This window comes from Vigna unguiculata, chromosome 6 (genome assembly GCF_004118075.2).
Source record: "Vigna unguiculata cultivar IT97K-499-35 chromosome 6, ASM411807v1, whole genome shotgun sequence".
Taxonomy (NCBI): domain Eukaryota; kingdom Viridiplantae; phylum Streptophyta; class Magnoliopsida; order Fabales; family Fabaceae; genus Vigna; species Vigna unguiculata.
In genome coordinates, this window is record NC_040284.1 from 26,850,550 (window position 1) to 26,876,328 (window position 25,779).

Consider the following 25,779-nt stretch of genomic DNA (forward strand, 5'->3'; position numbering starts at 1 on the left):
ATATATTTATTATATTATTTAACATCAGTCATAATTGCATGTTCAAAATGAGTATTCTCATAAATTCCTTGTTAGACCTTCACTGTGATTTTATTCTAAAACCATTTGAAATTTAGAGAATATAGCCTTTACAACTGTTACATTTTTCACTACAGCTTCCTCCAAGACCCATCCATCCATCCATATATATATTTTTTGAATGATTAATATTCTAATCTCAAGTTTTTTGATTGTTGAGACATCAATAGCTAAAGTTAATTATTACATTTTAAAGATGTAGATTTCAGAATTACATCACCATAGTTATTTTCTTATTAAGAACTTAATTCAATTTCATTAAATCAGATAAGAATTATACGCCACTTATATGATTAATATAGCCGAATTCCTAATTGATATGAAATTTTTAACTGTAGTAAAAATATATTTAATTAATATATAGTAAAGAAACGGGTCAAATGAAAAAAATGAAAATGTGATCCTAAAAACACACACTCGTCCCATTGTTATCCTTTCTTGTATTGCTTGCTCTAATTACATCAAGCCTGACTCCATTTTCCTTTTCTTTAACAATAAATAAAAGGAATTATGCAACGTAATGACTGAAGAATCACAATCAATACTAACACTTAATCGCATCAAAGTTTTCAGAAATTGATTTTCATATTTACTTAATTAGTCATGAATCTAATTATGCAAGTTACAACCCTATTTATTATGATTTCTATAGTGTTTTTTACTTGTTATTTATTATGCTTTACCATATTTCATAGCTATTAGGATACATAGCTATTAGGATACAGCGCAACATGTATCACTTCATTATACCACAAAATTCAAGTTTAAGCAGATTGTGGACACCAAACATCTCAGTTCAGCATTGGCTCATGAAAGCAGAAAACTCTTCTTAGTTGCTGGTAATCTCGCCTTCAAATAATACATTTGTGACTACTATTCTAACTTGAATTCCAACATCAAGTAGAAATGGACACCACATCTTTTGCTACCACAAATAACAAATCTGTACAGCAACCATCAACCTCAAATTTCATTCTAAATTTGAGTATAATAGGAAGCAGAAATTATGTTTGAGCCAGGGAACACCACCACCATATAGTATCAATAGAGCAATACCCTTTTTCACACTTAAATGACCAAGAAATTTATGGCCTTGGAATCAAGAGGTGTCATTTTTACAAGCACAATCAAGAAGTTCTTCACATTCTGCAGATCAAAGTTTGTCTGTTATTTAGAATTATTATCAGAATGTCATGAATTGTCTCCGTGTTACAAGTCTTTGATATTTCCTTCTATTATTCACACATTGAAACATGGACCCTTCCAAACTATGGTTTAAAATTAATTCCACAATTTTTTTTAAATTTGAAACAAATGAGCACACTAGACATAATATTATTCCATCAAAAAGTAAAAATGGATAAAACATTCAACTTCCAACATGAAGAGGGGAAAAAATTAAAATGCTTATGGGCATTCTCTTTATGCATAAAAGTTCAGCTGTAGATAGGTTTCAATACTGCAATTAATGGATGCCTAGTTCCTACCATTGACATCAATAGAAGGAATGAAATTCAAGAACATTTCATTGACGCAGCTTTCCTACCAACTAAGACAACCCTCTCATTGGCGTATAAACAAAATTTAATATACATTAAAATACATTCTGGTTACTTGAATGAGTTGAAAAAGTTGACCGTGTCGTTGAGGGCATGGATAAAATAGTCCACATCTTCCTTTGTGTTGTAGAAGTAGAGACTAGCGCGTGCACTTGAGCTGACTCCTAAGAAGCGATGGAGGGGTTGGGCACAATGGTGACCTGATCTGATAGCCACTCCATGCTGAAATGATAATACACTATTAATTAATTACCTAACAACTTCAACAGCTAGTAAATTTCTTCCACAAATTCAGGATTTATGACAATTAGTTTATATAGAATAAACTTTCTCAAGACCAAGATAATCAATCATATGTGGGGATAGTCATTTATGCTCTTACCTGTTGGTCCAGAAATGTTGCAAGATCAGTGGGATGCAAATTCTCAACATTGAAAGAACAAAGAGCTGCTCGTTGAACATTTTCTGAAGGTGCTGGCCCATAGATGCGAATATTTGGGACTGAAAGAAGCCTTTCGTACAGATAACTACCAAGCTCCACCTATGAAAATTTGATGCTTAGTCATTGTTCACAGAATACAAATATAATTTATCTTACTACAGAAAACCATTACAAATTTTATAGATAAGAAAACAATAATGTTGACCTATAAGTCACATGTTTGCACTGCCAGTAGTTTCTATCAGCATCACTGGTTGCAATCATGCAACAAACTGAAGGAAGTTTAGCTCCAGGTGAAATAAGTTAGGCTAGCTGTGTAATAGGTGATCCCAACCATATTACAATATTTCAGTGATATACCAGGTTGAAAATCATTAATTTAGTTTGTGATTTTGATTGTTCTGATGATATTAAAGGATAGCAGGACAAAGGCAGCATTACTCTGAATATGATGCTAATAAGAGTGAGGCATCAAATAATGAAAATTCCAATAATGAAGAAAACAGGCATTTGAAGAAGTAAAAACTAGGATGACAAGAAATGAAAACCTAGATCAAGTAATGATTTTAGCATTAGCATACTATTTCGTTATTCTCAGTCCAGTTGCACAGACATTATTTATACTTTGTATTTTGCAGAAGGTTTGATGATATTTTGGTGTTGTTGCAGTGATGAGAATTTGGCTTGAGCATCATGCCTACCCCCATAGAACTTTGTTTGCTGCTGCTACAGGTTAATGTTTAGGGGAGGCAGAATTGTTAGATAAATCCCATTAGAAGTTTAGGTTAGGTACCCATTAGTTAGTTACATAATACAGCATTGAATCAGTTGGTAGGCTAGATAGTTTGAATAAGGCATGTTTGCATATAAACGTTAGATAGGTTAGATAGGGGAAGGAGAGACAGGTCATTACTGAGACAACTCGTATTTTTGGGCATTGGGAGAGGCAGACCCTTAAAACTTTGCAATGGTTTCATTGTAGTTATCGGGGTTTAGCTCTAGTTCTTCTAAATAAGATAAAAGCTTTCTGCCATGATAAAGGAGTGGAAGGGAGAAGCAGATCCTTTCTGTAGTGTTTATTTTTTTCTAACAAAGTGCATTTCTGGATTTGTCATCCATATCAGTAGTACAAGAGATTAAGCTTTGATGTAAACAACAGGAGGTATGCTTCTGGTGCCATATCACAAACTCATTAAATGAGGTGTCAAGCATAAACACAAGATTGGATATGGTGTCAAAGAGTTTTACGCTGAGAGTACGTAAAAAGTAAACTCCAGAAGTTATGCATCATTGAATAATAATAGTGTTTGTTATAAGATTGAATCTCAACTCACCTCATAATCATGTATAGTTTGCATACCAATCCCAGATAAGTAATCAATTGCTGCTCCTAAACCAATTGCTTCCCCAATAGCTGGTGTTCCAGCCTCAAATCTAGGACATTCAAAATGCCTCAAATAATAAGATACATGAAACTGTTGGTATGCAACAATAGAGAAACTATCATAGGAGGGAGGAGAAAAACAGCTAGGGGCGATGTAGCAAAAACCGTTTCCATCCCCTGACTATTATTAATAACAATCACTTAAATGGTTGATGCAATCATTTTCCAGGTCCACAGAATTTTATGAATTTCAAAACATCAATAATCAAAACCAAATGATAATAGTCTAGCATCAAGTGCAGAAAAATTTAAATGAGGAGGTGAAAAAAAATAACTAAGCGATTGAGATGAAGAATAGACTCAGAAAGCACAGAGGAGAATATCACCCTTGTACCCGTTTCCAATTTTCAAATTTTAATCCCACACATATCATCTCTTGCCTTTACTAATGTATTGCATGACACTCCAAGCATACATAGAAAATTTAAGATATATAATCATTTCAAGTGAACTTGCCAGTCGATAGAATAGCCTAGGAATAAAGCTGGTAGTGATGGACTGTAATGGCGAGTTATTTTTAAAGAATATAAGAAAAACATGATAAAAGGTAGTGCAACCATTAATGCTCATATAATTTCTTAGTATATTGGGAATCAAACTTAAGATCCCTACCCAAGCCGATGTACATTGTCTACTAAGAAAAGCCGAGCCTTGATCAAACCAAAAACACGTACACATACCTGGAAGGAGGTTCGGCATAAGTTGAATGATCAAGATATACATCAGAAATCATTTCACCACCACCTAATCCAATTAAAGGTAGAGATTAACAGCAATACATGACTTCAAAAGTTAATCTCATTAACATGGAGCCAAAGAAAACAGGAACTTTTAAGGGCTGTTTAGTTTGAGAAAAGGTTTTCTATTTTTATTTTCTTCTTTCACTTTTAATTACAATAAAAATATTGTTTTACTTCCTTTCTATTTTTAAAGGATTGAATAGGAAAAAACGAAAACAAGAAACAAACAAAAAAATTCTCATTGTTTCTTATACAAATATTTGAAAAAGACAAGCATACGAAAACAATGTGACATTTTCATAATTAAAAATGAAAAAGAAAATGCTTTTTCAGACCAAACAACCCTATTTTATTTTATTGCATTTTAGTAGGTTGTTTCTATTTGATGGGAAGATATAAGTAAACCACATCTAATAACTCACCTAAAAATGGAGGCATGGAAGACAAGAGGTCTATTTTACCATATAAGAATCCAATTCCCGTAGGCCCACACATCTGAAACATATGTTTGATAACTTATTACTATTTCGTATAGTTACAGTGCAAAAACATGTAAGCAATCCTACCTTGTGAGAAGAAGCAACAAGAAAATCAACATTAAGGCTCTGGACATCAACCACCATGTGTGGAACACTCTGACAAGCATCTACAAGAACTTTTGCTCCAACATCATGTGCCCATTGTGCAATATCTCTAATAGGAAGGACAGAAGCTACATAAAAGCAGAGTACAAAATGTATGAAATCTCACTCATTTCAGCTACACACTCTATTGTAAATACGAAAAAAATACAGGTTGAAAGGGCAAAGGGTGGTGAATTGGGGGACTGTTGTGATAATTCATATATGCACTAAGTTCTAATGTTTTGTTGTCACAAAAAGGTCTCAGTAATATTCATGTGGTTTATTTGAACTGGACATGGGACACTGATTTTCTTGATGTACAATAAGGTCTGATCTAGCTTTCAAAACTATAAATATCAGTACCCAGTTTGTCCACACTGTGAGAATGGGATGGACTGTTCTTCCCAACCTGATGGGACTTATGCAGGAACACAAGTTTCAGGTAAGATGTATGTGAAATACGAAACCTCACCTTCAGGCATAAGCTCTCCACCACATCAATTTGAAACCAGAATCAATAACAAACCTCCAACTATGAATGTTTATATCAGAAGGAAGGGGTGTACAAAAGGGAATCAAAATCCTGTGAATTCTAACAGAATAAATAATTGGAGTTTGCTAGTTTGGAGGACGGAATTTAAATAGGAGTGGTAGGTACAGGGAGTGGCATTAGATTGGTCAGTTTGTATCAGGAGGGTCTAGGATCCTCCAATTACTTGGAAAATTTTTATTTCTTTCATATATTTTAAAACCCCCTCATTTTGTTCCCCTTGATCCAGATTAATTCAATTAAGCTCAGAGATCAGTATAAATTCAAGGCAGTCAAATTTTCATTGTTCCAGTATATATGCCTTTGAAACCTAGTGACCTTTTTGTGAAACAGTGAGTGACTTTAGAAATCAGCTAATGAACCAATGAGCATCAATGTTGAAAAACTACAAAGTTAATCCTGGAGGCACCTGATCTTCAACAGCATAAATCAAGGTATCATTAAGTAAATTGGAATTATCAACGTGAACCATCATGGTTAGAAACATACCAAGCACATTTGAAACATGATGAGCGACTACTATTTTGGTCTTCCGTGAGAACATATCTTTCAATTTGCTTATATCTGGAATTCCATCTTGGTTTAAATCCACAAATTTCAAAACAGCCCCTACTTTTTCAGCTACTATTTGCCAAGGAACAATCGCACTGTGATGCTCAGCAACTGTAAGTATGATCTGTAATAGTATATAAAACTAAAGATTTTACAAGTGCACAAGTTGGACACAATGGAGGCATGAACAAAAATCATTATGCTTATGCTAAATACAGAACAACAGGGTTAAATGATTAAAAAAAGAAGCCCAAATGTCTCACCCTGCAATTAAAATTTCTACTTCAAAAAATTTATTTTTGATAAATTCAATTAAACCTTAATATTCTCCAAGTTTTAAGAGAATGCATAAAATAATTTTAGAATTAGTAGAACAAATAAGTGAATTTTAAAAATATAAATCTATAATGAAATACCTCATCTTCTGGTTTTAAATTTGCCAACCCCCAAGAATAAGCAACAAGATTGATAGCTTCAGAAGCATTTTTTGTGAACACAATCTCTCTAGAATCAGAAGCATTTATAAAAGATGCAACTTTCCTTCTGGCTGATTCATACTCGTCTGTGGCCTTTGCACTACATCGATAAAAATTATATACAATAAAGCAATAGGTTATTTGAGTCATACCGCAAATAAATTGTATGTCTGTTTACCTCCCGGTAAAGCAAGAAATTAAAATAAAGTGTCCTCAAATTGCTCATGTGTAGCAAATATTATACAATAAGTACCTCAAGAAATGTATGCCCCGATGCACATTTGAATTGTAACCTTCATAATAGTTTTGCAATGCCTTCAATACAACAGTGGGCTTCTGAGAAGTTGCTGCATTGTCTAAGTAAACAAGTTTTGAGCCATTTACTTCCTGTTGAGTGAGGTAAGGTATCATAATTTTCATAGTATGTGTTGGAGATCTCACATCATCTGGAAAAACAGCTAAATTATAGTATATAAGTGGATGTTTTAATGTTCATGAGGTTAGGTTTTGTTTTTAGGTGCTGCTTATACATGTTTACATTAGTTTAGAAGAGGACGTAGAACTGTGAGGCCTAAAAAGCATAACTGAAAGTTTTTTTTTTCTAGGTCGCTCCACATAGTAAGTTGAGGTGGAAATCAGTATAGGCAATCCTTATAAGCAAAACGTATATAACTGAAGCAAAAAGTATAAGCAACACCTAACAGCAAAATCTAACCTCTTGAATGTTCAAACTTCCACTAGTTGATATACAGTAACACACAATAAGATGCTATCAAGATCTATGCCAGTAAAATTTATTAAGCCTATTGGGTAAACCGCTATTGAGCTACTTGAACCAGCTGCAAATATTCAATCTCATGTTCAAGATGTCAAATCATCAGCATGAGGGGTGTCTTGGGATCCTAAATTGACTAAAGATACGATCAAATTATAATATATAAGTCATTGAAAAACTTGTCTTACAAGCTAATTTTGTGAGATTGAGTTAAATTTAAAGTCTACTTTTAAGAATATGTGACTCAACAACATAGGAAATGTCAAGTATACAATTAACAAATTCGCATGAGGGTTGTGTTGGAGATACTAAAGATATGATCAAATTATAACATGCAAGCCATTGGAAAACTATTCTTACAAATTGATTTTGTGAAATCGAGTTAAATTTAAAGTCTACTTTTTAAGAATATGTGTCACAACAACATAGGAAATGTCAAGTATACAATTAATAAATTTGTGAGCTAGTTTGCACAGAGAAAACAAGGCAAACAATTTCACTGCGAGTGAGGCATAGTTTAATACTATGACAAGACTAGATATTTCGACTTCACTTTGACTAGGGAAAAACTAATAGACTTTGTCCAATAAGCCAACATATTGCTCAGAAAACAACAAGGCATAGATGATACTGTTAGACTTGCACTCTAATACTTCTTGAGACATTAGCAAAAATAGGGGAAGATGAACTAAAAACCCTTGACTTCTGTGGCATCGAATTGAAGCAACTCATTGTTGCTTTTGTGGTTCCACACAAAAATGAGGATCTCAAATGAGAATCCAAACATGCCATGAGTGTTTGAGACTCGTCCTCAAGATTTCAATCTCTGCAGTACATATTCTTCTTATTTTTAAGAGGGTCTAAGCTTGTCCATCCCTCAAGAATTAAATTTGTAATACAGTAATCAAATTGAAAGTTCAAACCTGGATTAACCAAAACATTTCACAGCTACACTAAGGAAAACGAATTTGAGGATAAAATGCAATAAAAAAAACACCTGGTGAAGTATAGGAAAGTGGGGGCGGGTGGAGTGCCCCAAAGATGGAGAGCCAACAGCTGGTTCAGCTACTGCTTCGTTGACAGCTGATGCAAAAACAGAGAGAGACGATACACGTCGCAACCCAAATCTTACAATTGATGAGCTCATAGTGATCGAGCAGCAATGACTGGGACTTGGAAATTTGAAAGAAGGAAGTTTTGGCAGCAAAACTTCCATTGCCAAGTTCACAACAACAACAAAATCTGCAACATGGTAATTTATATTTGAGATGTTTTGCATCAACAGGAGAAGGTTACAAAAATATACCTATGTTATATAAACACAATTATCAAACAAGTAACTCAACTGAAGTCCAAAATTCACGAATAGATATCCCCGAATCATAAACTTGTCAAGTACAAACCATTTATGAAAATAAAAAAGACACAGAATTACATATCATCCACAAGGTTTTAGTCTACAATGAAAAATCCCAAGAACGTGGATTAATTGCAAACAAACAAAAAATCAAAAAAGGTACTAACTATACACGCACCTCTCTCAGTAAACCTGTTACAGATGGAGGAAAGCCCTTGCAAGGTCAAGGTTGTACTCTTCAAACTATGGATGGCTGCGGTTCCTGACAAAATTGCCACTATGTCTGGAGAGATAGAGATTCTAAAGAGATAGATAAATAAATAAATGTATAAATATAAAATATATATATATATATATATATATATATATATAAACAATATGGAATGGGATTTCTTGTTTAGTGGACTATAAATTTTTTTGAAAATCATAAGGTAAGTGTGATATTTTCTCCATATATATAATATATAAACAGTTATTAAATTTCATGTAACCCTTTCATTAAATTTTTATTTTTTCATATCCCTAAACAGACTAAAGAGACAAAGTAAAATATATTTTAAAAATTTGCTTTTGACGATTTTAATAATAACTTAAACTATATTTTTTGTAAACTTTTTTAAAATGTGAAAGTACACACAAACTTTCCTGTTTTTCGTAATATTTATAACAGTAATATATAATTCACATCTGTAAACTATTATAAAAAAAATAGTCTAATGAATGTATACAATAATGTGATATTATATAATTGATTATATTTGTATATATTTACATGACTTAATTATGTTTTAAATATATAATAAATTTAAGAATTTTTAATTGAATTTCCAATAAATTTTTATGATCGATTAAGTATTTAATAAATTTAAATTTTTTAATTATTTTTTTTAATTATTATTTTTTATTAATTTAGTGATGTCTTTTTCAAGTTACTCATATGGTTATTATAATGTTATATCACATCTTTTAGCTATCGCCAAATATAATTATATTATTATTATTTTCAAAATTTTATAAATTATAATTTTATAATTTATAATTTTATTTATATATCATTGTATCGTTATATTGTTATATTGTCATATCGTTATATCGTCTTATTATTATATCATCATATTGTTATATCGTTATATTGTTATATCGTAATATTGTCATATCATTATATCATCATACACATTGGGTCATATTGTTATATAATTATATTATTATATAATCATATTGTCACAACGTTATATCATCATATACCCAAAGAACTATAAGCAAGAGCTACCTAGGTTGACCATTGGTATTTGGTCTTCCAAATGTATAGCATCATAAGTTTTCTCTTGATCTCCTTTTTTGATGGAGAAAGATAAAAGAATAAAAATATGACGTGCCTACTCAAGACCACAATCCCAGTATATAACCTTTGTCAATTAATATTTTCTAAAAGTCAATATTACTAATTTGTCCCTTTAGATATATACTATTATCCTTGGATATAATTAATCATATTGCTTTGACAAATTGGCTATAGTGAAATATAACGTTATAATACATCTAATTATCGTGTTATATCGTCATATTATTATATCATTATATCGTCATATCGTTATATCACATATCTTTATATTATTATGTTATAATATCATATATTGTATATCGTCTTATCATTATATCATGTTGTGATCGTTATATTGTTTTATTATCATATTGTCATGTCGTAATATTATAATATTATCATATTTATAAAATTTTAAAAATTAAAATTTATAAAATAACAAGATTGGCAACAATTAAATAAAATGACACAACAAAATAATATTCAGGTTACCCATATTACTAAAAAAAGAGATTCTAAATTTATTAATACTCAATCCACCTAATAAAAATTTAATAAAAATTCAATTAAAAATTTTAAAATTTATCCGGAACTTAAAATATAATTAAACATATTTACATTGTATAATTAATTTGACCAATAATAAAATCCACAGACATTTAAAAACATAGACACTAAAGTTAAATTTAAGAACCTAGATCATATTTAACTTCTAAATTTATTTAATATCAATAATAACTTAATAACCATATCCTGCACACGATACTTTTAGCCTAAATTTTATTTTCCATTTTTTATCATTTTTTTTATATTTAATCCTTGTGTGTTTTTTTTTTTGTCTCATTTAATGTGATCCTTTATATTGCATTTGTCATTTATACATTTACAAAATTATTTTGACACATTTTTCTGTTAGTTTAAACCGTCAATTAACTGAAAAACCAGAAAAAAAGAAAGATCAAAACGGTCTCATAAAGCTTTCAAACATGTTAGTGATCGTATCGGGATATGAAGGGTGTTTAGCAAGTGTTACTTACATTCTTCTGCTGCTAGCGAAATTTATTTCACAATGCAGTTTAGATAAAAATAACGAATGACGTCAAATAAGATTTGGATATTAAAATAAGTAAAAAGTTATTTATAAACATTATTTTAAAATTTAGTAAATTATCAAAGTTTAATCATTGTATACAACTGAATGGATATCAACTAATATAAAATTGATACAGTGTAATTAGTATCTGTGATTTTAGTTGTAAATAGAAAATTTTGTTTAGAGCTTTTTTATTTCATTATAATCTCATTCAACCCCTATTTTTGATCATGTATACTTTTCCTCATATTTTCTATTCAAACCATATTTATTTTATTTTATGAAAAACTTATGTGAATCTAATATACATTTTCACAAGCAGTTTGTTTATTTACGTAATCTATGTCTCAAATATTTTACCTACCACGATGAGTTCTCTTTGCCTACGTGTCTCGTCATGGTTATTCAAAGCTGAAGCAAATTAAAAAATATAAATTGAGAAAAAAAATAGTAATGTTTTTAATCTTTAAACTTTAGTGTTATACATTTAAAGTGAAAACATAAGTATTTTAATCTCATACATATGTAAACATAATTTTTATTTAAAAATAACAATTTAATCCTCAAAGATGTGTATATTCAACACGTGCCAATGTTTGAGTGCTATGTCACCATTTTTGTTAACCTAGTTTATTTTCATTCTGTAATTTCTTTGTTCTAATTTTGAGATCTTAATAATATGATGTTTGTAACTTGAATTAAAAAGTTTGAATCTAATTTTCATAATTATATTTTATAAAATTTGTAATTTTATATCGTATATTTTTATCATAATTTAAATTTATCGATTTTAATATTCATAATTTTGTTATCATATATCATTTTTATTATATAATATAAATTATAGACTAGTTTTTTTAGTCTCTTAATTTTTAATTATGTCGGTGTCTGAATTCTCTACACATTTTATTTTTAATATGTAATTATCAATAACTTGGTTTCATTTTTCAAATTAGAAGCATGCGTAAACCCTGCTTCTACCCCTCTTTGTCTCTGTCTCTGGCAAGTGCGAACCAGAAGAACCATATCTTCTGACTCTCTCTCTCACTCTTACTCTCAATTCCAAAACCGAAGCAAATGGAGCTGTGCACTGCGAACGCGATTCTTCCACCAAGGTTCTCCTTTTCCACAACCCACGCAGATTCCGTTCGAAACCTCAAATCCTTCGTTCCGTTCCCCCGTTTCATCATCCGCGCCCAACGCGAATTCGAGAGTAAGTACCAAGCACCAACAATTTCAGCACCTGTGAATTTCTACGCTGTAAAATGTGTCGTTTCATTTGCGATTTACGCTCAGGAATGAGAGGATTGCGACCCCGTGCGACTGTGAGTGACGCCGGTTCCTGTGAGGCGGTGGACGAGAGCCGAATGCATAGAGTGTGTGACAAGCTGATTGGGGTTTTCATGGTGGACAAGCCCACCCCAACCGATTGGAGAAGGTTGTTGGCTTTCAGCAGAGAATGGAACAACCTCAAGCCTCAGTTCTTTGCGCGCTGTCAAGAAAGAGCCGATGCCGAAGAGGATCCCGCCATGAAGGAGAAGTTGCTACGCCTTGCAAGGAAGCTCAGACAGGTCTCTTTTGTTTTCAAGATTACAGTATTTCCTCTATAATCTGCATATGCGTAAAAGGATTATGCAGATTATCGATGTGAAACTTTCAATCTTGATTGGAGAACAATAAAAGCAGCAGTACTCACGTTTTATCCATAAAATAATCGGTTACTAAGAAAGTCTAAATACCTCAAAATAATAGTATGGGTTGGGTTCAGTTTCCCACAAAGTTATGAACCTCGCTTCAAATATTCATGCAAAGAGGTGTCTACAGATAGGAAATTATATTGCTTTATTATATCTATTAAATACAAATGCTATATCTAATATTCCTAAGAATTTTCTTAACAGAGTCCAATGAGGCAATGACGTCATGCGAACAATGTTATTTACCTCACTTGGTAGGCTTAGGATTAGGTTTTTGTTTTTGTATAAAAAATCTGATAATTTTAAGATTGTGTTTCCCTCTTTTGATTTTGAGATTTGATTTTATGTTAAGTTTATACCGATTTCATATGTTCTAATGTAATGTGTTGTCTTGTAATTTTTAAAATATTTTGCCCTCTGTATTTTCCATAAGGTATCCTCCTGTGTTGTATTCATGCCTCCTAGCTTCTCAATATATTTTATATGCAGTCTTACCATGATCTACATTCATTGGAGGATAAAAAACAAGAATAGGGATTGATTAAGGTTGGAATTTTCTTGTGCAGATTGACGAGGATGTGCAGAGACACAATGACCTTCTTGAGGTGGTAAAACAGGATCCCTCAGAAATTAGTGAGATTGTCTCCAAGCGTCGTAAAGATTTTACTGAGGAGTTCTTTATTCACCTTCATACAGTGGCTGAATCCTACTATGATAACAAAGAAAAGCAAAATGGTATGACTTCATTTTGCAAGCTCTTAGTATCTAAGTTGATGTTTGAGATAACCTTTCGGACATAGTGTCCAATTGGGCTGAATGTTTCATCAGGTTTTCGTGTATGGTAAATTGTCAAACCATATCAGGTTTGATTAGTTCAGATTCTTTCTCTATATGAGTATAACCAAATACTGATATTTTTTTTCCTGGTAGGACACAATCAAATTTATGACCTGCATGAAACATCAAATAATGAATTTGTAGAAGCAGAAGTACTTCTGTAATTGAAGCATAATTATAAGGTCGTAATTTGGAGAAATGAGGATATTCTCTGCGTAGGCTGGGAGGAATTCTGTTTGTTAGCCAAGACCATGTGGCAGATGCTATATGTTTAGAATTGTGTTGCTTTCATGGGACAGTTCAAGCTTGCATTGTAATTGATTTTACAATACTAATCTATAATGTGTTTTTTGGTGTTTCAAGAATTGGCAAAGATTGGGAACGCATGCTTGGCTGCTGTACAAGCCTATGATGCTGCAACTGAAAGCCTTGAACAGGTAAATGCTGCAGAGTTGAAATTCCAAGATATTATCAGTTCTCCTTCGCTTGATGCTGCCTGCAGGAAGATAGACAATTTGGCTGAAAAAAAAGAACTTGACTCAACATTGGTATTGATGATCACCAAAGCTTGGTCAGCTGCGAAGGAATCGGACATGATGAAAGAAGAGGTAATTTGATGGCGACCTTAATTTCCTTTATGTACTATTTCTTTTTTAATTTCAAGAACATGGATAATGAGAACTTGGATGAGTGTCTTGTTGACTGAATTATAGGTCCATTTTGATTGTTACTAATCTAACAATTTCAGATTTATATTGTAATTACCTAGAACTATATTGTAATTTTCTCTTCATTATATACTTGCTATTTCATATTGTCTTATTTTAGCTTGTAAAATGAAACATTTATTTGTAGGTAAAGGATATCCTCTATCATTTATACAAGACTGCTGTGGGAAATCTTCAGAAACTCGTGCCGAAAGAGGTTAGAATAGTGAAGTATCTTATTCAAATCGATGATCCGGAAGAGCAACTGTCTGCCCTGAAAGATGCATTTACACCTGGAGAAGAACTTGAAGGAAAGGATGTGGATAATTTGTACACGTATGTATTAGATGTCAGAGAATAAAATAACTTGAAACAGAATTCATTTACAATAAATTTTTTCTCAATATTTTTTCAGGACACCAGAGAAGCTTCACACTTGGATAAAGGGTGTGGTGGATGCTTATCATTTAAGTAGAGAAGGTACCCTCATTAGGGAAGCAAGGGATCTGATGAGTCCAGAGATCATCCAAAAATTGGAGGTGCTCAAGATGGTTATCGAAAGGAACTTCATGTGAATAGGAGAGTTTAAGAAACATGCTAAGGTGGTTTTCCTACTCTGAGGAGCCAAAATTATATTCTTGAGCCATGAGATTCTCAATGTCCACCAACTACAAGCCCTAACACGGGCATTGCTGCAAGGAAATATCTAGTTGCTGGGTAGTGTTTCAGGATTCGGAATTCTTTTTAACCATAGAATAAACAACTTTTTTTAGTGAAAAATAGATGAGCAAAGCAGGAAACAAAATATACAACAATCATAATGACAGCATGTAAGTTAGGTTTGTCTATGGTTTTGGTCACAATAACTATAGGAAATTGAAAAGTGAGTAGGGAAATGTGTTCTTTACACGTAGGAGAGGGAACATAGTAGACCCGTATTTGAATACAGAACTTGGACTTTTGAGCCCTGGCACACGTTGATTGTTCTACCAAAAGCCAAGGTCCATAGTGAAGCCACTTATAAGGTTGAAGAATGTATGTGTGCAATCCTCAGGTATTTTGTATTATATTGTTGGTTACTCAAAGTTCATTTTTCTAATTTTAATTTTACTGTTCTGTCTTCCAGGTCTAGGCAAATGATCACTCAATTAGGACAGTTTCTTGTTTTTGGAAACGGATTTTTTCTTAAAAGGACAAAAAAATGTTTGATTTGATAAAGCTGTTCTAGTTTGAAATTTTCAAAATCTACATTTTTTGTATGAAATTCTTATCATCTTTGGATAACGTTATTAAGATTGGGCCACTAATTTTATTTGCATTTTTCTTTCCATGAATTGGCTTCCTGATCCTTTCGCGGTGATCTCTGAAAATATATATATATTTTTTGCTTATGTATATATAAATAACTTCTTTTTTGGTAATTTTATTGTAAAAGACAACTATTTTATTTAAATTGAAAATATCGTTTTATTTGTGCTATGCTTTAGTTATATAGAATGTAGCACATAAAAGCAATTAATATCACTCCAATTACTAATGGCCCTTTTTCTTCAAATTTCTTTTTACTATAAATGTCATGAACGGTTTTAAACTTTAGATAAGATTAAACATGAAAAAAACTATACAATAATAATGATACTATGAAAAAATAGATGCCGGTTAAAATCTCATTAATAAAACTATTTGATAATTCAAACCTACTTTCTATTAATAATGGGTATTCTATACCAAACATATAAACAACTAACAACATGAAAGTTTCTAAAAAAATATTTAGGGTTATATATATATTTTTTAATAATTTTAAGTAAAAATTAAAATTATTTTTCTTCTTCAATTTAATCTTTAAATTTTAAAAATATGTAATTATTTTAATTAAATTTTATGAAATTTATTTGACAAGACCTTCTATTTATTTATATTATTTGATAATTTTTTATTTCAATATTAGTTAAAAAATAATATTAAATAAATTTAATAAAATTTTTGATTAAAAAATTAAATTTATGATAAAAGATTAAATTCACTTAGAATTAAAGGACCATATATATATATATATATTTAACATAAATATTTATATCAACAATTCTTCATCCTAAATATACACTGTCATAAGTTAATATTCTAAAATACAAAACATTATGAAATTACAAGTTAAAAAAGTACAAAAAGAAATTGCTCCACTCGTAACAGGCTAGCCTTGGCCCAGAGTCCATGTAGTCGCGCTCTATTGTAAATTCTAGTTCCGTAAATAATCGCAGAGCTCCGTTTCCAAGCACAGGAAAAAAGTTATCGTATCATTTTTTCAGTGACATTCAGTCAGATATTCAATATTTGTTGTAAATGGCATCGATTTCTCCTTCTTCAAGCAATTCAACCTCCACGCCAAGTGTTACTGATCGGACGAAGCAACTGAGGCTCCACGAAGTCGCCTTAGCCGAGCTCAACAACCAACCTTCTTCCAGAGTAACCTCTTTTTTTCTCCTTCGATCTAACTTTTTCTAACCATTTCAACTTCAGACATAGGGTTAGGGTTTTCTTTTTGGCGGTTTAGTTATTATACATACAAACACTTAGAGTAACCATTACTTTAACCCTCCCAAGGTAGAAATCACAATAAACCATACGTTTATTTAGATTGTTACTTACTGTTATTGCGCTAACCCGAAGATTAAAAACTAGTAGTATACTCAGAATTTAATCTCCAGTCTTTTCTTCGTTTCGGAAAATGTTTTATTAGAAGTATTGTGAGATTATTTTCAGCAGGTTCAGCAATTGCTGCATAAAAAAGAAAAATAAAAACCCTAGAGGCACCGTATTCTATTATTTATATATTTTTACTACTCTAATTATTTCGTTGTTTTCTTTTTTTTCCTTTACCTGCTATGAAATGTAGGCTGTGTATAGGAAGAATGGGAACTTATTTTTTCGCACAACCATCCAAACAGCAACAGCAATGGAACAGAGTAAGAATTCTCACCCTTTCACACTGTTCTTCCTCACTACATTCTTGAAACAAATTAAAACGCTGAAGTGCTATACAATTCTGATTGTTATTATTATTTTTCTTTTTCTTTTTATCAAAATTTGTGTTCGGTAGAAGAACTTGAGTCAGCCAAATCGAAGCTAAAAGGTCTGGATTCTTCTTCGTAGTCATGAATTAGAAATCTTGTTGGTTGGGTGCAATGAGGCAGTTGCAATTGGAAACTTAATTATTAAGAGCTGCAATGTGTTAGATTTTCACTCCAATGATATTGTTAGAGTTTTGTACAAAACAAACATTATGTTGATATACCAAGACACTTCCAGTTTATATACATTTTGGTGTTGTCCTTTAAACTTTACCTTTGCACAATTTCTACCAACTCCATGGATCTTCAATTGGTGGCACAATGTTAGAAACCGAAATCTATTTGCTTTTGTAAACTGTGTGAACACTTCAATTTCAATGAAGTCTACATGGTTTGGCACATGGCTGGTGGTGCATCATGGAAGGATACCATAATCTAAGATACGATGTTTTTTTTATAATGAAATGGACTAAAGGGGAGAGAAAAAAAATGAAGTCACTTTGATGAGGAAATACAGTGTAGTAACACCACAGCAAGCAGCAAATTGATAGGTAAAGGTAAGAGAATTATATGGCCCTAGTATTTCTCATCCATTATTTATGTTAATTATGCCAAATGATGGTCACTTTTAAATGTGAAGGGATAAAGGTAAGTGATTGATGTGATTTGGGTTTTTACTCATCTGGTTGAAGCAAAATAAATGTAAGTATTTTTGTAACGAAGTTATTTATTATAACGGTGGCTTTACCATGCTCCCTCTGTCTCGAGTTAGGCTAGCATCTTCTCTTCTAAAAAGTCGATTATTTTTAAAATTTAAAGCTGAGTAAATATAGTTTTATGATGGATAACTCAATGTGATGCTGAGATGTGAGAAGAGATCAATCTACATTCAGTGTTTTTGCCTTCTAAATGTCTGCCTAGCTATTATTCAATGGTTGTATGTGTCTTATGCTTCTTATACTTACTCTGCATTTCCATGCATAAATTGTTATAAATAATATTTTATCCAACACAGGTTTTGCAATATTTTCATGCGTAGATCATTGTTCTTTGTCATGTATGATAGTTTTGTGTAAGGGGATCTTTGTTGAACTGGATGTATGGATTGTGGTAAACTGCCTAAAATGTGTAAGGGGGTCATTATTACCCTTCCTCAAACATTGATTTGATTATAAATTTTTTGAGATTTAAAACTTAGTTATTGACATTTTTTGTGTGAATAAAATATGCTTAACTGTATTGGACCCATTAGTTGCCTTAATTTAAACATCATCCACAAAGAAAAGGCCCGTAAATTGAAGTGTGTTTATTGGGCCTGTTGGGTATAACGATGTCATATTGGAGCCCTTGATTCCACACTTAGCTGGGAGAACCACCTTGCTTTTGGCAGCTTTTGTGAAAAATAATTTGTATGTTTTTTAAGTATATTTAAAAACAGAATCACACTTAGCAATTGACCATTGACTGAGGTAATGTACTCAGACCTAATTATGTTAAGTGAGTGAATTTCAAAACTCATTCCACAATTCAAATGAAGTCGTCATTACAAAGTTTGGGTTGTTACAGGAATTAAAATAAACTCCTATTCCAAAATAAAATAGAAAAAAAAATATTTCGTACAAGTTGTTCTATATACCATTCAAAAATTTCATTTTTAATTGTACATAAATAATTTACGAAAAAAAAAAAATTACATGTGATATATATTTCCCTTTTTTTTTCTTTTTCTCTCTTAAAAATATCTTTAGATAAATTTTTCTTTAATGGAATTTTTATAAAGTGGAGTGAGAGAAACGTCATTGGGAATCATCATAGCTCTTTTGTATTGGTAAAATGACAAAATAAGCAAAGTTGACAATAGACTACGCTACACCATTTTGGTGTAATTTCACAGAAAGTCGTTTATAATACTGTTGTTAAATTTCTTTGACAATTTATTAGCGAGATTAGACATGAAATTAGACTTTGAATTGGACGGGTAAAATGGGGTTGAACTGGGACGTATCTATCAATCTTTTCAATATGTTAATTTTAACTTTGAATAATATTATCAAAAACATTTAGTATCTTATATTCAACTTTTCTCCTCTTAGCATCATTGCTTTCTCTAATATTTAAAATAATCAATATTTGTTTTGTCTCTGTGCATTACTCCAAAGTAACTACTTAAGAATGAATAGATTATATTTTCAATAATGCATTGTCTTTCCTCATTTTTAACTGTTTTATATCTTTATGTATTATAAATGGGAAAAAAATGATGATGAATTTTATATCAAGAAATTAAAAGGGATTTTGATATTGATATGAATGTTACTCATATTTTTATCCTCCAGAATCATTTGTTACCTGATAATTAGATAAACATAGCAATATAATTGAAACCATCACAACTATTTTATATCGTTTTCAAAAAATATATTTATTGAAATAATTAATTTCTTTTTAATCGAACGGCTAACAAAATAGAAAAAAGTGCATTAATTATTTACAAAAAAAAGTTATATAGACAATATAGGAAAATACTCAGTGTTTTCCAATCATAACTATTAAGTATTAAGTTCGCTAACTTTCATGATATGTAGTTTTTCTTAGTACAATAGTTATTTTAAAAGCATATTAACTGTATTTCTATCGGTCGAGGACTTCGAATTATTTTAAATTAGTAATTCATGATTATTAAACTCAATTAATAACTTAAAATTCTGGTGTTCATTGCCGTGTTTTTTTTTTCAAATCCGACAAGAGTCTAACAAACCATTTTTATTTTCAAATTTTGACGCATTTATTATTTAAAAAAAAATTCTCAGATAGTCATAAGATCGAATCTAACGGCACAAATCCTTCTCTAGAACAAAGTTTGCAAAATGCAAAATCAGATATGCCAATGAATACAAATAATCAGAACATTACAAGATGGTAAATAATTGCACGCGAGTCCAAAAACATGGTTTCATATTCCATAAAATAACATTTCTTTAATATATCAATCAATAATCAGAACCATGTGGTTTGAATATTTAATTGGAACCACACTGTCATCCTTACACCAATAATAGAGATAACATGTCACCAAATATGGACCCACATATCATATCCAATTATTTTATACAATTTAATATAATTCACATTACACACATAAACATCAAGAGTTTTTAAATATTTATTCAATGTAACACATCCAATATTACAATGAAGTATCGAACCAAAAATTTTTCAAGAAACAATATTATAAATTAGTGGTAACTCTAATAATTAAAAATATTTTCGCGGATCAAATACAGTATAAAACCTAAATTGCGTAGTAGAGAAAGGATAAGGGTGATGTGCAGCAGAGTGGAGAACGACAAAAGGTATTGTTTTGTTATGACGTTCAGACCATAGCATCAATAAGGTTCAACACACCACAAGGAAATGACAAGTTTTGATGTGAAAGCAACCTATGAGTTGTTTCCATTTTCACATCACATGCCATTTCATAACAGTTAGGTTAATTAGCATCTCCATTTGCTTAGACATATAAATGTTATAGTCCATTCAGACAACTTCTTTCGTAAAATCTTTTTTTTTTCTTTCTTCAGATAATGGTTTTATATTAAATATGATGGTTTGAGATTGAACTTTAATTAAATATAAGAAAAAAGAGAGAGCAAAGAGCCATTAATGGTTGATGCAACCTCCAACTTTATACTAAACAGAAATGGAAGAAAGCTAAAGAAGGTAGAAAAGAAGAATAAAGATGCAGTGCAGTTGTAGAGTCGGCAAAGGCGGAAGGTATTATTTCCATCATTCACACCACAGACAAGACTTAGCACAGCCAAATGGGAAGTGGGAAAGATGTGAAAGCAAAGTTCAGTAATCTTCATTTTCACATGCCATAATAGAACAAGCGTTAGGTTTAGGCCCAAACACCATTATTGCAATACCCTTTGTAACATTTGGTATGTGTTTTTTAATAAAGTCTTTAACTTTTTCTGTAAATTTTGTTTATTTGTTTTAATCATTCATCATGGTAAGAAAATGTTGAAAAAGAAAGGAATTAAAGTGCACAAGATTGGTTAGGGAAGGCATAAAGTTGTGTGCAGAAGGGTGGTGGTGACGCCAGATTCAACGCAAGCAAACCCAAGCTGGGGACGATGACGTCACCTATGGCGTCATTCAAACCACTTCATCTCTCTGTGGACACAACGCAAAGCGAGAGAAGGCTTTGAATCATCTACGCCAACAACACTGTTTGTTTCTCTCTCTTCTTTCTTTTGACAACGAAAGACGAAACTTCGGGGATGCTGTGTACCTCACCTTCACAGCCGCGTGACATTATCGCTGCCCTTTCGTCTCCGAATCTTTCTTTCTCCCTCTGCTAACATACACCCTTAACACCTCCTTTGTTTCCCTTTCGAACCTTCCTCGTATTTGATGCTTTGACTTACAGCACGGTGATTGATTCCCTCTCTTTCTCTCTCTTCGTTTTGCCATCAAAGTTCGAACCTTTTTCTGATTTGGATTGATCTGATGCCGGTATTGGGTTGTGGGGTGGTGCTGTTCCTTGACCCTCTCTCCGAGTGTAAACCAAAGTTTGTCTTTTTTTGATGTTTTACTGAAGTTATTTGCCGATTTCGGTTATTCAGTCTGGGATCAGTTCTGGGTTTGGTCTGGTTTGGCTATGCTGTTTTGGTGGCTTTGGAAGTTTGAACAAGGGGGTTCTTAGATCCTTTTGCGCCTTCCCGGTGCTGAAATTTTGCAGAGATATAAGATATTTGTGTTGTTTGTTTTCATATCTGTGTATGGACTTCTTGAGATAGAGTGACTCTCTTTATCTGATGTTTTTTATGTTAAGTAATCTTGTGAGAGGTTGGATCAGATGTCATGTGTCTTGTGAGTTGTGACATTAGATTTTGTAGTTAACACTTATACAGAGTGTTTTCCGTTTACACGGCATATATACTTTCCTTTTTTATAGGTTGTTTTTGTTTGGAAGTCTGTGCTGGGGAATTCAGGGTTTTGTTGAGTTACATATATTCCATTCGTCAGTTGGTAGTTAAACGGTTTCGGGACTTTATCTTTGAGGAACTTTTGAGGATTGAGGTTTTTTGAGAGTGGAAGCTATGCTACAGGCTCATTAAGGTTCTCAAGTTGTTCACAAATGGCGTATTCAGCCGAACCCTCATCTTCTTTGAGCTTCACTTCATCTTCCCATTTATCAAATGGCTCAGTTAGCCACAACATTTGCTCTTCTTACGGCTCTGACCCTGGACCTAACCTTGAGGTTATCAGTTTGAGTAAGCTTAGCTCCCACTTGGAGCAGCTTTTGATTGAATCTGACTGTGATTATAGTGATGCTGACATCATCGTAGAAGGAATACCAGTTAGTGTTCATCGATGCATTCTGGCCTCTAGAAGCAAGTTTTTCCATGAATTATTCAAGAAAGAGAAGGGGTCATCAGAAAAAGAAGGGAAGTTGAAGTATAACATGAGTGATTTGTTGCCTTATGGCAAGGTTGGATATGAAGCCTTCCTCATATTCTTGGGATATGTATATACTGGTAAACTCAAGCCCTCTCCAATGGAGGTGTCTACATGTGTTGACAATGTATGTGCCCATGATGCTTGTAGACCTGCAATTAACTTTGCTGTGGAGTTGATGTATGCCTCTTCCATTTTTCAAATACCAGAGTTGGTATCACTTTTCCAGGTATATTCTATGTTTGATCACGTTAATGAATGCTTCAATGTATAATATTTTAAACAAATCATTAGCTACGATGATGGACCGAAACTTTAATTTGGATCACATATTCGTGTTTGACACTTATTTGTGTCTGTTACTAGGACATTTTACTGATTCTTGTCAATGAAGTATCTAATTTATACATAAGTACTTTTATATTAAGGATGAAGGTAGTAATGAATAGCTTAAATTTTGCAGCGACGTCTACTGAACTTTATAGGAAAGGCTCTTGTGGAAGATGTGATTCCAATCCTCACTGTTGCATTCCATTGTCAATCGAGTCAACTTGTCACTCAATGTATTGATAGGGTGGCAAGATCAGACCTTGACCAGATTTCAATCGACAAAGAGCTTCCGCATGAACTCTCAGGAAAAGTGAAATTGCTGCGCCACAACCCTCAGCAAGATGTCGAAAATGATGCATCTGAATTGGATGCTTTGTCGCTGAAACGAATCACTAGAATACACAGGGCATTGGACTCCGATGATGTTGAGCTTGTTAAACTTCTTCTAAATGAGTCAAACGTTACTTTAGATGAAGCCTATGCTCTTCATTACGCTGCAGCCTATTGTGACCCCAAGGTTGTTTCTGAGGTTCTTGGTTTGGCACTGGCTAATGTTAATCTTCGGAATTCTCGAGGATACACAGTGCTTCATGTTGCTGCTATGAGGAAAGAGGCTTCTATTATAGTATCGCTGCTTACAAAAGGGGCTTGTGCATCAGATTTGACTTTTGATGGTCAGAGTGCTGTGAGTATTTGTCGAAGGTTGACGAGGCCAAAGGATTATCATGCGAAAACAGAACAGGGAAAAGAAACAAACAACGATCGGATATGCATCGATGTTCTCGAAAGAGAAATGCGGAGGAATCCACTGGCCAGAGATGCTTGTATCTCTTCCCATACCATGGCTGATGACCTCCACATGAAACTACTATACCTTGAGAACAGAGGTATGTTATGAGATTACTTGTTGCTTGTGTTCTGTGAATTGTCATCATTTGTTAAAGGAGTTCATGTGTGCTTTAGAATCTAATGTTTTACTGTGTTTATGGGACTTGTTTTATGCTCAAACCATGAAAAAGTAAATGTTTGCTGTCTACTGCAGTGGCATTTGCAAGGCTTTTCTTCCCTTCAGAAGCCAAACTTGCCATGGACATTGCGCATGCTGAGACAACATCGGAGTTTGCTGGTCTCTCTGCATCAAACTCAAAAAATTCAAATGGAAACTTGAGGGAGGTTGATCTCAATGAGACTCCCATAGTGCAAAATAAAAGACTTCTTTCTAGAATGGAGGCCCTTATGAAGACAGGTAATTGCAGTCTTTGTAAAGTTAGATTTTGATTTGCTTTGTTGTATGTAGTAATTAAGCAGTGTTTTCTTCTTCAATATAGCATTTGGTATGAATCTCAAGGGAGAATTTGTTCTAGTGATGCTCTTAACAAATAAATTCCTTCACCTGAATCTGAGCATATAGAATCTGGTTTTACAGAACTAAACAAGCACACCGAAGCTATAAGGTTGACTTAGTGATAAAAGTTGAAAACGAGATGAGAGAGGTTGTGATTTTAACTTCTGACTAACATTTGAGAGATATTTGAAGGTTTTGAAGGAAGGGTGAGAGATGTATTAGATTCAACTCCCCGACTAATAAAAACTAACAACTAACATTTGCTGATAAGAAAAACAAGCACACTCTAACTCTAACTTGATTCCAGAAATCTTATCTTTTTGTTTGGTTTCGTAAATTTCTACCGAGTTGCATGATATTTGTGACTACACCTCTGAATCTATGTTGTATGTTGTGGTGGTGACAGTGGAAATGGGGCGGCGATACTTCCCACACTGCTCAGAAGTGTTGGACAAGTTCATGGAGGATGATCTACCAGACTTGTTTTATCTTGAAAAGGGTACTCAAGAAGAGCAGAGAATCAAAAGAACACGGTTCATGGAGCTTAAAGATGATGTTCACAAGGCCTTCAGCAAGGACAAGGCCGAGTTTAGCCGCTCTGGCATTTCATCTTCATCTTCTTCGTCTTCCCTCAAAGATTCTGTTGTACATTACAAGGCTAGGAAAGTGTAACAGTAAAACCATACATAGCAGTTTTTGATTTTGACATACATATATTATATATATATATATATATATAGTACAAATTCTAAAGGTGATCGTGCCCACCAACTCATCTGTAAAATTGTGAAAGAAGGTGATGTCTTACTGTCTTGTGTAATCAACACCATGTATTTTGAAAATAATTTCATATGCTTTATGGTGCTGAAATTTATTGTAATTTTTTATGATTATCTGCTATTCTGTATTTCTTTCACTGCTGTTTTCTCTTTTTCTAAGTAAGTCTTTTTATCTTTTCTTAGGAAGTGAATTGGAAGTGTACTTCAATTTTATAAAATTGAATTGAAGGAAAGGTTTAGATCGATAAATATTGAAAATTTGTTTTATTTTCAGTTAAGGTGAGATTTTTAACTTATTTTTTATTACATTGAGGTTATACGTTTTGAGTTTGGGATTATGTATTAATAGATTGTTTGATAATGATCCGATGATGAATAATACGATATATTTAATAATTAACAAATATTAATAAGATAGATTTCAAATACATAATAACTGAATTTTAGTTTAGTTTAATTTAATTATATAAAACCGGATTACAAATGGTTTATATCTACTTTTATATCCTGTAGATATGAAATTGTTAACATTATAAATTT

The 25,779-nt window shown here is 32.4% G+C and overlaps 4 protein-coding genes across 6 annotated transcripts; 3 read left to right on the forward strand and 1 right to left on the reverse strand.

Moving 5' to 3' along the window:
- Window positions 1-1,460: 1,460 nt before the first annotated feature.
- LOC114188124 (cysteine desulfurase 1, chloroplastic) lies at window positions 1,461-8,904 on the reverse strand. 2 transcript variants are annotated; one of them, XM_028076662.1, is made up of 11 exons: window positions 8,775-8,904; window positions 8,237-8,481; window positions 6,718-6,851; window positions 6,405-6,564; window positions 5,926-6,112; window positions 4,830-4,975; window positions 4,686-4,758; window positions 4,204-4,267; window positions 3,414-3,513; window positions 2,020-2,178; window positions 1,461-1,859 (listed from the first exon to the last, which is right to left on the reverse strand). In XM_028076662.1, exons 2-11 carry the CDS (start codon window positions 8,453-8,455, stop codon window positions 1,689-1,691), a joined length of 1,413 nt encoding a protein of 470 aa, XP_027932463.1. In that variant the 5' UTR covers window positions 8,456-8,481; window positions 8,775-8,904; the 3' UTR covers window positions 1,461-1,688. The 2 variants fall into 2 exon arrangements, with proteins under 2 accessions (XP_027932463.1, XP_027932464.1); XM_028076663.1 differs by lacking the exon at window positions 8,775-8,904 and having other exon boundaries at window positions 6,718-6,910.
- A 3,055-nt stretch (window positions 8,905-11,959) lies between these two features.
- Window positions 11,960-15,468, forward strand: LOC114186533 (uncharacterized protein At4g37920). 2 transcript variants are annotated; one of them, XR_003605105.1, is made up of 7 exons: window positions 11,960-12,223; window positions 12,307-12,581; window positions 13,274-13,442; window positions 13,908-14,152; window positions 14,400-14,587; window positions 14,667-15,286; window positions 15,378-15,468. XR_003605105.1 is itself a non-coding variant. In XM_028074467.1 (6 exons), exons 1-6 carry the CDS (start codon window positions 12,088-12,090, stop codon window positions 14,824-14,826), a joined length of 1,173 nt encoding a protein of 390 aa, XP_027930268.1. In that variant the 5' UTR covers window positions 11,960-12,087; the 3' UTR covers window positions 14,827-15,356. The 2 variants fall into 2 exon arrangements, 1 of the variants encoding a protein (XP_027930268.1); XM_028074467.1 differs by lacking the exon at window positions 15,378-15,468 and having other exon boundaries at window positions 14,667-15,356.
- A 965-nt stretch (window positions 15,469-16,433) lies between these two features.
- LOC114187430 lies at window positions 16,434-17,595 on the forward strand. The gene is made up of 3 exons (XM_028075689.1): window positions 16,434-16,717; window positions 17,148-17,217; window positions 17,352-17,595. Exons 1-3 carry the CDS (start codon window positions 16,595-16,597, stop codon window positions 17,402-17,404), a joined length of 246 nt encoding a protein of 81 aa, XP_027931490.1. The 5' UTR covers window positions 16,434-16,594; the 3' UTR covers window positions 17,405-17,595.
- A 3,796-nt stretch (window positions 17,596-21,391) lies between these two features.
- Window positions 21,392-25,312, forward strand: LOC114187366 (regulatory protein NPR3). Its single transcript, XM_028075607.1, has 4 exons — window positions 21,392-23,014; window positions 23,249-24,002; window positions 24,158-24,361; window positions 24,867-25,312. Exons 1-4 carry the CDS (start codon window positions 22,466-22,468, stop codon window positions 25,130-25,132), a joined length of 1,773 nt encoding a protein of 590 aa, XP_027931408.1. The 5' UTR covers window positions 21,392-22,465; the 3' UTR covers window positions 25,133-25,312.
- The last annotated feature ends 467 nt before the right edge of the window (window positions 25,313-25,779 follow it).

Coding starts and splice junctions, on each gene's coding strand:
- LOC114188124 (XM_028076662.1), bottom strand. CDS start 8,455: ATGGAAGTTTTGCTGCCAAAACTTCCTTCTTTCAAATTTCCAAGTCCC. Junction 6,113..6,404: donor ATTTAAAACCAGAAGATGAG/GTATTTCATTAT, acceptor ATACTATTACAG/ATCATACTTACAGTTGCTGA. Junction 2,179..3,413: donor AAACTATACATGATTATGAG/GTGAGTTGAGAT, acceptor AAATTTTCATAG/GTGGAGCTTGGTAGTTATCT.
- LOC114187366 (XM_028075607.1), top strand. CDS start 22,466: ATGGCGTATTCAGCCGAACCCTCATCTTCTTTGAGCTTCACTTCATCT. Junction 23,015..23,248: donor AGTTGGTATCACTTTTCCAG/GTATATTCTATG, acceptor TAAATTTTGCAG/CGACGTCTACTGAACTTTAT. Junction 24,362..24,866: donor GGAGGCCCTTATGAAGACAG/GTAATTGCAGTC, acceptor TGGTGGTGACAG/TGGAAATGGGGCGGCGATAC.
- LOC114187430 (XM_028075689.1), top strand. CDS start 16,595: ATGGCATCGATTTCTCCTTCTTCAAGCAATTCAACCTCCACGCCAAGT. Junction 16,718..17,147: donor ACAACCAACCTTCTTCCAGA/GTAACCTCTTTT, acceptor TATGAAATGTAG/GCTGTGTATAGGAAGAATGG. Junction 17,218..17,351: donor AGCAACAGCAATGGAACAGA/GTAAGAATTCTC, acceptor TGTGTTCGGTAG/AAGAACTTGAGTCAGCCAAA.
- LOC114186533 (XM_028074467.1), top strand. CDS start 12,088: ATGGAGCTGTGCACTGCGAACGCGATTCTTCCACCAAGGTTCTCCTTT. Junction 12,582..13,273: donor TTGCAAGGAAGCTCAGACAG/GTCTCTTTTGTT, acceptor TTTCTTGTGCAG/ATTGACGAGGATGTGCAGAG. Junction 14,153..14,399: donor CGGACATGATGAAAGAAGAG/GTAATTTGATGG, acceptor ATTTATTTGTAG/GTAAAGGATATCCTCTATCA.